Source organism: Staurois parvus, unplaced genomic scaffold (genome assembly GCF_062004578.1).
Source record: "Staurois parvus isolate SC_StPar_1 unplaced genomic scaffold, SC_StPar_1.0 ptg001557l, whole genome shotgun sequence".
NCBI lineage: Eukaryota > Metazoa > Chordata > Amphibia > Anura > Ranidae > Staurois > Staurois parvus.
In genome coordinates this window covers 21,358-32,140 of record NW_028319353.1, presented here as the reverse complement: position 1 = coordinate 32,140, position 10,783 = coordinate 21,358, and the positions used below count along the sequence as shown (strand labels likewise).

Below are 10,783 nucleotides of genomic sequence, written 5' to 3'. Positions count from 1 at the left end.
TATTGGTTTTTTTCTTTGCTATTCTATTCTATTCGAATTTATGCTATTGGAAATTCAAATTTCAGAAGATAGTTATATTCTTTCAATTTTATTTTGTTTTTTCTTTGCTATTTTATTCTATTCAAATTTATTCTATTCGAATTTCAGAAGATTGGTATATTCTTTCTATTTTATTCTAGTCTATTATTTTCTATTCTATTCAATTAAAATTTAATCTATTTGAATTTCAGAAGATGGTTAAATTCTTTCTATTTTATGCTATTGTTTTTTCTTTACTATACTATTCTAATTTATTGTATTCGAAATTCAAATTTCAGAAGATGGTTATATTCTATTTTATTCTATTGTGTTATTTTCTATTCTATTCTATTCAAATTTATTTTATTGGAAATTAAAATTTCAGAAGATTGTTACATTCTATTTTATTCTATTCTATTGTTTTTTTCTATTCTATTCTAATTTCTTCTATTCTATTTTATTCTATTCTTGTTTTTGATTTGGAATTCATTTTCTAATTTGATTCAAATTCCGGACGAATTTTGTGTTGTTATCTCGGATTCGTTTAAATCCATTACTATTGTAAATCGTGAATTTGGACGCATAAGAATTTCCGCACAAGGAAAATTTTCTCCTGAATTTTGATTTCGGAGCGAAGGCAATTTGAAACCTGGTGTTTGCACGCGGGGCGGCCCATTCACTTCAATATGCGTTTGTCCCCCAAAAGAAGCCCCTCCCCCTTCAGCTTCGGATGGCGTGGGATTTCTGCAGGATTCGATCACAGCGGAATGACACCGCGTTCGGGGTGCTGTTAAGAAAGCGCGTGGAGCGGTTTGCTGCGATTTTTTTAACCAGGAATTGAGGCGCTTCTGCTCATAAACCTGCGAATGGATGAGGCGGCTCTGTGGGCGGAGCCATGTACAGCTGGGCAGTTAGGAAGAGCCCGGTAAATGTGTCATGCTCAGAAAGGCAGTGCAGCGCCCCCTGCTGGCCGGATATGACGTAAGCACCGGTCACATCCACCATTCCCCTCACTAAACAGTAATAGAAAGGGAAGAAGATATAGACACAGACCATCCCCCAACACCGGAGTCATGTGACTATCGAAAAATAAATCGGTCACGTGCGTCTGCAGGAGGCGGGGCCGCTCCCGGAGGGAACAGGGGACTCCGGAGGGTCACGTGGGGTTCGGAGGCGGGCCCGCCGTACGGCAGACTGACAGTTGCTGGGCTGTTGTGATGGCAACGGGTGGAAGTGAAGTCATACCCGGACCTCCGGCGCGGATTGGAGGCTGGAGCGGCGGTAATGTTCAATCTCCAGACTGTGTGTGAGAGAGAGAGAGAGCGGAGGTGAGGAGGGGAGGGTGTCACTGGAACATCTCCGGGGCCATCGTTTCAGGGGTCCTGGAGGTGCCGCTGGTTGGCATTGAAGGTGTCAGTGGTTGGCCTTGGAGATCGCCCTGGTTGGGGGTGTCACTGGTTGGCATTGTTGGCTTCCCAGGTCTGACTATTTGGCTTCTTGTTGAGGGTGTCACTGGTTGCTGTTAGAGGTGTTATTGGTGGTGTCACTGGTTGGCATTGTAGGTGTCTCTTGTCCGCCATGGAGGTGTCAGTGGTTGGACATGGAGCTGTTACTGACTGGCATAGTGGGTGTCAGTGGTTGGCCATGGATATCTCACTGGTTGAGGGTGTCGCTGGTTGGCATTGGTGGCTTCCCAGGTTGGCGCTGGAGGTGTCACTAGTTGGCCATGGAGGTGTCACTGGTTGGGGATGTTGCTGGCTGGTGTTGGCGGTGTCACTGGTTGGTATTTTAGAGGTATGACTAGTTGGCTATGGAGGTGTCTCTTGTTGAAGGCGTTGCTGGTTGGCCATAGAGCTGTTAGTTGTTGTTGGTGTCCCTGGTTGTTGTTGGAGGTGTCACTGGTTGGCGTAGGTGGTTTCACAAGTTGACCATGGAGGTGCTGCTGATTGGCCATGGAGGTGTCAGTGGTTGGCATTGTTGGTGTCAGTGATGTGGGGGGGTGTCACTGGTGTTAGTGGTGTCAGTAGTTGGCCATGGAGATGTCTCTTGCTGAGGGTGTCACTGGTTGCATATGGAGGTGTCACTGGTTGCCTATGGAGGCCTCAGTGGTTAGGGGTGTCACTGGTTGGCCGTGGAGGTCTCACTGGTTGGTGGGTGTTGCTGGCCGGTATTAGTGCTTTCCCAGGTTGGCATTGGAGGTGCCACTAATTGTCCATGGAGGTGTCTCTTATTGAGGGTGTCACTGAATGATGTTGGGGATGTCGCTGGTTGGTGTTGATGGTGTCACTGGCATTTTAAAGGTATCACTAGTTTATCATGGAGGTGCTGTTGTTTGTTTATGGAAATGTTACTTGTTGAGGGTGTTGTTGGTTTGCCATGGAGGTATCAGTGGTTGGGGTGTCACTGGTTGGCGTTAGTGGTGTCATGGCATTGATTGTGTCACTGGTTGGCCATGGGTGTGTCATTGGTTGGCATTGGAGGTGGCAGTAGTTGTCCATGGAGGTGTTTCTTGTTGAGGGTGTCACTGGTTGGCCATGGAGGTTTCATTGGTTGGAATTGGAGATGTCTCTTGTTGAGGGTGTCACAGGTTGGCTTTGGAGGTTCCAATAGTTGGCCATGGAGGTGTCTCTTGTTGAGGGTGTTGCTGGCCAGTCATAGGGATGTCACTGGTTGGCATTGGAGGTGTCTCTTGTTGAGGGTGTTGCTGGTTGGCCGTACGGGTGTCACTGTCTGGCATTGGAGGTGTCAGTAGTTGGCCATGGAGGTGTTTCTTGTTGAGGGTGTTGCTGGTTGGCCATTGGAGGTGTCAGTAGTTGGCCATGGAGGTGTCTCTTGTTGAGGGTGTTGCTGTTTGGCCATAGGGGTGTCACTGGCTGTCATTGGAGGTGTCAGTAGTTGGCCATGGAGGTGTCTCTTGTTGAGGGTGTTGCTGGTTGGCCATAGGGGTGTCACTGGCTGTCATTGGAGGTGTCAGTAGTTGGCCATGGAGGTGTCTCTTGTTGAGGGTTTCGCTGGTTGGCATTGGGCGTGTCACTGAGGGATTTGATGAATCTAGGAAGGCTGGGGAGGAGGGGGAACTGGTGGATGCCAGGATGTCACTAATGGGGATTGAGGGTTTTCATGTGTGGGGTCTAGGGGTGTCATGGGGGGGCTGGTAAGTGCGGGGTGGCGGGATCAGCAGTGGCTTTGTGCTGGAAGAATACAGATCAGAACTGTGAATTTCACTCTCATTCCTCCCCCTGACAGATGTCTGTGCGCTACCCCCGCCCCGGTCTGAAGACAGCCGGCACCAAGAAGAAGACCCGAGTGCGCCAGGCCTGGGATGTGAGTCTGTGTTCTGGGGGTGCGCTGATCCCCCCCGGATCCGCGGATAGAAATACGAACCTTTCAATACAAGATACTCAGTTCCCTTTCTATGACAACTTAGGAATTGAAGAATAGTCGGATATTTCCTTGACCTCTTCCCGTCCGGCCATTGTATATAAACGGGCAGACGGTGGCAGGGGCGGGGCGGGCGGCCAGCAAGATTAAAAATATATACTGTTAATTAAAGTACTAAGTTCATGAGGTTGCATGCACCTTGTTGGATTGAACCCATAGTTATCCAGCATGGTTTACAAAGTGGCTGAATTTCTGAATTTTCGCTTTTAATCTGTGCTTTGCCCTGCGTTGCTTTACCCATGCAGAGCATAGCAACAGGTGCTGGTGTTGTAGCTCACACAGTGCCATGGACTCCCCGTTCACAGTCCCGATTGGCCCAGAGCTGTCACAAGGCTGAGTCACATGCTCCTCCGTACATAGAAGTACCAGTTGCCATAGCTCCAATGGGATCCAAAACTTGTGAGACGTCCTTAGTGCTCTTGTCTGTGTTATTCCCCCGTCCATACACTCAGTTCCTGCAGGATAATGTCTGGCTGTATGCTATCAATGACTCATCACTCTTCTTTTTTCAGAGCTCCGTTCAAGATCTCAATGTACACCGGGCCACCCCCGAGGAGCTGGTGAGTGAAAGTAGTAATCTTCATGGAGATTTACTGAATGTATTTAATGGGAAGGGGTGCTGAAATGTGCTGGGGGGTCCATTGATGCTGGCTGCTGGGGAATCTATTGTTGAGGGAGGGGCCCATTGTTGCTAGGGGGTCTTATGTTGCATGGAGGCATCTACTGTTGAGGAAGGAGTCTATTGTTGCTGGCTGCTAGAGGGTCTATAAATGCTGGCTGCTGTGAGATCTATTGTTGCTGGTAGAGGCCTATTGTTCTAGCAGTGGATCTGTCGTTGCTATGGGGTATATTGTTGCCAGGGGTCTGTTGTAGCTGGGGAGATCTGTTGTTGCGGGGGGAGGGGTAATTTTTGTTGCTGGGAATCTATTGTTACTTTGAGGGGCTATTGTTGCTGGCCACAGGGGATCTATTTTACTGCTTTTCTTATCATTTACACATTGCATACAAACTGCTTGGCACAAATGGTACTTGGTTCTGTACTCTCTAAAAGGGTCAGTACTGGGAGGTGGTTAGGGGGTAGAACCAAGAGATGGCGCTTGGAGGCGGGTAGGGGGTATGATCCAAGGGGTGTCGCTTGGAGGTGGGTAGGGGGTTGGATCCAAGGGGTGGTGCTTGGAGGTGGGTAGGGGGTTGGATCCAAGGGATGGCGTTTGGAGGTGAGTAGGGGGTTGGATCCAAGGGGTGGCGCTTGAAGGTGGGTAGGGGGTTGGATCCAAGGGATGGCACTTGGAGGTAGGTAGGGGGTGGATCCAAGGGACAGTGCTTGGAGGTGGGTAGGGAGTAAAACCAAGGCACGGTGCTTTGAGTTGGGTAGGGGGTGGATCCAAGGGGCGGCGCTTGGAGGTGGGTAGGGGGTTGGATCCAAGGGGCGGCACTTGGAGGTGGGTAAGGGGTGGATCCAAGGGGTGGCGCTTGGAGGTGGGTAGGGGGTTGGATCCAAGGGATGGCACTTGGAGGTAGGTAGGGGGTGGATCCAAGGGACAGTGCTTGGAGGTGGGTAGGGAGTAAAACCAAGGGACGGCGCTTGAAGTTGAGTAGGGGGTGGATCCAAGGGGCGGCGCTTGGAGGTGGGTAGGGGGTTGGATCCAAGGGGCGGCACTTTGAGGTGGGTAAGGGGTTGGATCCAAGGGATGGCACTTGGAGGTGGGTAGAGGGTAAAACCAAGGGACGGCGCTTGGAGGTGGGTAGGGGGTTGGATCCAAGGGGCGGCGCTTGGAGGTGGGTAAGGGGTTGGATCCAAGGGACGGCACTTGGAGGTGGGTAGAGGGGTGGTATGAAGGGGCAGCGCTTGGAGGTGGGTAGAGGGGTGGTACCAAGGGGTAGCGCTTGGAGGTGGGTAGAGGGGTGGTACCAAGGGGTAGCGCTTGGAGGTGGGTGGGGGGTTGGATCCAAGGGATAGCACTTGGAGGTGGGTGGGGGGTTGGATCCAAGGGATAGCACTTGGAGGTGGGTAGGGGGTTGGATCCAAGGGGCGGCTCTTGGAGGTGGGTAGGGGGTTGGATCCAAGAGACAGCGCTTGGAGGTGGGTAGGGCGTAAAACCAAGGGACGGCGCTTGGAGGTGGGTAGGGGGTTGGATCCAAGGGGCGGCGTTTGGAGGTGGGTAGGGGGTTGGATCCAAGGGGCAGCGATGGGAGGTGGGTAGATCCAGGGGATGGCGCTTGGAGGTGGGTAGGGGGTGGATCCAAGGGATGGTGCTTGGAGGTGGGTAGGGAGTAAAACCAAGGGACGGCGCTTGGAGGTGGGTAGGGGGTTGAATCCAAGGAGCGGCTCTTGGAGGTGGGTAGGGGGTTGGATTCAAGGAGCGGCTCTTGGAGGTGGATAGGGGGTTGGATTCAAGGAGCGGCTCTTGGAGGTGGGTAGGGGGTTGGATTCAAGGAGCGGCTCTTGGAGGTGGGTAGGGGGTTGGATTCAAGGAGCGGCTCTTGGAGGTGGGTAGGGGGTTGGATTCAAGGGGCGGCGCTTGGAGGTGGCTAGGGAGTGGACACAAGGGGTGACTTAGAAGAGGGGAGTTACCTGCACCTATTCTCTGAGGGGAAAAAAAGCCCTGCCTAAAGCACAGGCATTGGCTCTAAGCACCCCTTCCAGAAAGCACAGGCAGGTCCCAGACCTCTCTGTTGGTGACACTGCCATTAAAAGTGCAGGTTTAAAAAGAAAAATGTAAAAAAAGTTATACTCGCCTATACAGCTGCAGCATAGACCCGATGCTGCAGCTCTTCCCTACTGCCTCTACTCTGAGAACCGAGCGATCAAAGGCCGCTGACCTCAGTTCTTGGGTTCACTTGGAGCACAGAGCGGTGACTGTCAGTCACCGCTCTGTGCTCTGCCCCTCCAGCATTCACTGGAGCCCCAGGCTGGAGCGGGGGCAGGAACGGCTGGCTCAGTCTATCAAGACTGAGCCAGCTGTCTATCAGGCATCTGGGCGGATCCTGACATTATTGGCAGGATCCCTGCAGAGACTGGACCAGCTCTGTGACTTCAGATGACAGCGGACTTAAGACCGCTTTTGGTTGAATCTGGGTTGCTGAGTTCTCGCAGCCACTCTGAGCAGAGAGCGGGACTGTCAGTCACTGCTCTCGCCCCCGTGTTCTGTCTTATGATTGGGCCATTCTGTTATGCCCTACAGTTCCAGAATATGAAATAAAAGGAATGGGTTTTGCCGGCTCACTCATGTTTTCTTTAAAAATGGGACAATCTGTATATTGCCAATTCTCCAAGGGGGGCGGAAAACTTTTGAGCACAACTGTCTGCATCCTAGAGAGGGTGGGCTATAGTGGGACAGGAAAGGGAACAGAAGGGGCGAATTAAAGAACTTCCAAGATTTTATCTTTAGGTAATGTCTGTTCGTTTTATTACATTTTTGCCTTTTTCTAGGCCCACAGACACGAGATTCACAAATCTAAGAATCAGCGGCTAGCTCAGTGGGAACTTCAGAAGAAATCTCTGAAGAAGAAGTGGAGGAAACAGAATGGAGGAGCTGCAGACCCTCTGGAGGAGAGGCGGCTGGCCCTGATGATGGAGGTGGGTGAAGAGAGATTTCACAATGTTTGAAAAGACCCAACTTCAGCTTCTCTACACTCTGTCCTGATACACCGCGGGGGGGTCTTGTCATACCGGAGACCACCAGTACAGGAAACATGGGTGGGGTGATACTTTGCTAGTTCAGGCAGTAAAACAGGGCTGTCAATCTGCCAGGCCCTCCAGCTGCTGCAGAACTACAAGTCCCATCATGCCTCTGCCTTTGGGAGTCATGCTTGTAACTGCCAGACTTGCAGTGCCTCATGGGACTTGTAGTTCCACAACAGCTGGAGGGCCGCCAGTTTGACACCCCTGCAGTAAAAGTAACAATAGGAGAAAATTAGTTGAATGACAGCCATTTAATCTGACCTCCGGCCTTCCTTCAGTCTTGCACAGTTGTACCGGCTCCTCTGCTGGACTGACTCCCTCTGATTTCACTGCACACTGCGAGCTTCTCACAATGTGCATTAGAAGCTGCAGCAAGTCAGATCTCCGCCTCATTTCCTAGCTGAAAGATGTTCAGCATCATCTAACATGGGTGTCAATCTGGTAGCCCTCCAGCCTCTGCAGAACTACAAGTCCCATCAAGCCTCTGCCTTTGGGAGTCATGCTTGTAACTGCCAGCCTTGCAATGCCTCATGGGACTTGTAGTTCCACAACAGCTGGAGGGCCGACCAGTTTGACAGCCCTGCAGTAAAAGACAGAGTAACAACAGGAGAAAATGAGCTGAATGGCTGATGTTACACAGCCATTTAATCTGAACTCCGGCCTTCCTTCAGTCTTGCACAGTTGTACCGGCTCCTCTCCTGGACTGAAATGGCTCACTCTGATTTCACTGCACACTGTGAGCTTCTCATAATGTGCATTAGAAGCTGCAGCAAGTCAGATAGATCTTTCTTATTTCCTAGCTGAAAGACGTTCAGCATCATCTAACATGGGTGTCAATTTGGCAGGCCTTCCAGCTCTTGTGGAACTACAAATCCCATCATGCCTCTGCCTTTGGGAGTCATGCTTGCATCTGCCTGCCTTGCAGTGCCTCATGGGACTTGTAGTTCCACAACAGCTGGAGGGCCGCCAGTTTGACAGCCCTGCAGTAAAAGAGTAACAATAGAAGAAAGTTAGTTGAATGGCTGATGTTTCACAGCCATTTAATCTGACCTCCGGACTTCCTTCAGTCTTGCACAGGTGTAGCGGCTCCTCTCCTGGACTGGAATGGCTCGCTCTGATTTCACCGCACACTGCGAGCTTCTCACCATGTGCATTAGAAGCTGCAGCAAGTCAGATCTCCGCCTCATTTCCTAGCTGACAGATGTTCAGCATCATCTAACCCTTTCTTCCCCAGCTTGTCTGTCCTTGGCCCGCCCCTTTCATTCATTGGATTTCAGATATTTCAGTCATCACAAGGGTAGTCTGACTAGGGAAGGCCACTCCAGACTGATCTCCATGCATCCAGGCACTTTGGTGTTTGTAGAACTCCTCCCAAGAGGCCGACCCCACTTCTTGTATCAGGACTGAGGCCTCTTGAAAGGAACATTAAGGCAGGGGGTTGTGATGTTGTCAGGAAGCTATGTACAGCACCCTGCTGGCCCCTCCCACCAGCCAGGATCTGCCTGCATTGCATAGAGAGGTACAGTACAGCTAAATTAAGGTATGTGATGAAAATGGAAGAGTTTTATTTAGAAATGTCATTATCGCTTTGATGATTTATGGGGGGGGCTTTCAGGAGATGGAGGGGCCAGGGAAGGCAAGATATAAGCAGATTACCACTTCCCTACTGTGATATAGCTGAATGAGGACAACAACAGCGCGGTTGTCCAGTTCTTGGAGGGCGACATATGCCCCCAGCGGCGCACACCTGGCGCTGTCTGTGATAGCTGTGTCCACATGACATGACATGGTAAAGGGCCAATCACAACGGACTTTTACCACATGATCATCTGTGTCCAGCTGACCACCATGTAAATACACTTGCTGGTTATTGGCGGTACTTTCCTCATGCTGTCACAGTGTGAGGAAAGTACTGCCGATAACCAGCTACTGTCAAAGGTGACATCTACACTGATAATCAGTGCCCTGATTCAGTGCTTCCCAACAGTGCTGCCCAGCAGTCCTGCCAATCTGCCTGTTAGTGCTGCCAGCCAGTGCCATCAGTCGGTGCCCTTCAGTGCTACCTACAGTGCCCATCATTGCCGCTTATCAGTGCCCATCAGTGCCTCCTCATCAATGCCCACCAGTACTGTCCATCAGTTCCCAACAGTGTTGCCCAGCAGTCCTGCCAATCTGCCTGTCAGTGCCACCAGTCAGTGCCCTTTAGTGCTACATACAGTGCCCATCCTTGCCACCTATCAGTGACCATCAATGCTGCATATCAGTGCCTCCTCATCAATGCCATGCCCACCAGTACTGCACAACAGTGCTGTCCATCAGTTCCCAACAGTGCTGCCCAGCAGTCCTGTCCTGTTAGTGCCGCCAGCCAGTGGCACCCGTAGGTGCCTTTCAGTGCTACCCACAGTGCCCATCATTGCAGCTTATCAGTGCCCATCAGTGCTGCATATCAGTGCCTCCTCGTCAATGCCCACCAGTGCTGTCCAGTTCCCAACAGTGCTGCCCAGCAGTCCTGCCAATCTGCCTGTTAGTGCTGCCAGCCAGTGCCATCCGTCAGTGCCCATCAGTGCTACCTACAGTGCCCATCATTGCCGCCTATCAGTGCCCATCAGTGCTGCATATCTGTGCCTCCTCATCAATGTCCACCAGTACTGCCCAGCAGTGCTATACAATGCTGTCCATCAGTTCCCAACAGTGCTGCCCAGCAGTTCTGCCAATCTGTCAGTGCCACCAGTCAGTGCCCTTCAGTGCTACCTACAGTGCCCAGCATTGCTGCCTATCAGTGCTGTATATCAGGGCCGCCTCATCAGTGCAGCCTCATCAACGTACAACAGTGAAGGAAAAAAAATGACCGGTCTGCAAAATTTTAATAGGAACAAAGAAAACTTTTTTTTTTTTTTCCCCAAAATTTTCGCCCTTTTTTTTTTTTGCTTTATAGTGCAAAAGATAAAACACCCGGTGCTGATAAAATAATACCAAAAGAAAGTTCTATTTGTGTGAAAAAAATAATAAAAATTTCATATGAGTACAGTGTTGCATGACCGCGCAATTTTCATTCAAAATGTGACAGCGCTGAAAGCTGGAAATTGTCCTGGGCAGGAAGGGGGTGACAGTGCCTGGTAGGTGAGGGGTTAAAGTTCCGCATTTAATTGGTAAAGGCAATGTTTTCATATTGCGTGTTCTATGCGTGTACTCTATGCTGCTGCCGTGTTGTTCTTTGCACATTTGCATTGTATGTTATGGATAACAATGTCAAAACCTTTGAGTCCAGCTGTGTAGGCCAGCTGTTTATTATGTGTGAATTGTTTTCTCTTGTTAGATTCTTTCTGATCAGTATCAGATGAAGGATGTCCTGGAGCGATCAGACCGTGCCATGTCTGTGGTGAAGGACCTCTTTGGGGACGCCCCCCGCAGGCACACAGGTGACACTGCTATTACTACAGATACCTTCTGTAATCTTCAAGGTATTCCATACATTTTAGATGTTCCAAAGTTTGTTTTTTGGAAGAAAATCCATTCACATCAGTGAAGTATTTATTTCAGGTACTTATATAGCGCCGGCAATGTACGCAGCACTTTACATATATATTGTACATTCACATCAGTCCCTAACCCTCAAGGGGCGTACAATCTAAGGTCCCT

The 10,783-nt window shown here is 50.4% G+C and overlaps 1 protein-coding gene across 1 annotated transcript in view; it reads left to right on the top strand.

The window, feature by feature from the left end:
* Nucleotides 1–1,121: 1,121 nt before the first annotated feature.
* The window catches only part of SPICE1 (spindle and centriole associated protein 1), a gene marked incomplete at its 3' end in the record, with an annotated part of 28,041 nt that continues 18,379 nt past the window's right edge, over nucleotides 1,122–10,783 (top strand). Inside the window, exons 1-5 of the mRNA XM_089662817.1 lie at nucleotides 1,122–1,299; nucleotides 3,265–3,342; nucleotides 3,972–4,019; nucleotides 6,893–7,039; nucleotides 10,461–10,563. Of these exons, the coding sequence (XP_089518943.1) occupies nucleotides 3,265–3,342; nucleotides 3,972–4,019; nucleotides 6,893–7,039; nucleotides 10,461–10,563 (376 nt within the window). The remainder of the gene's footprint in view (nucleotides 1,300–3,264; nucleotides 3,343–3,971; nucleotides 4,020–6,892; nucleotides 7,040–10,460; nucleotides 10,564–10,783) is intronic.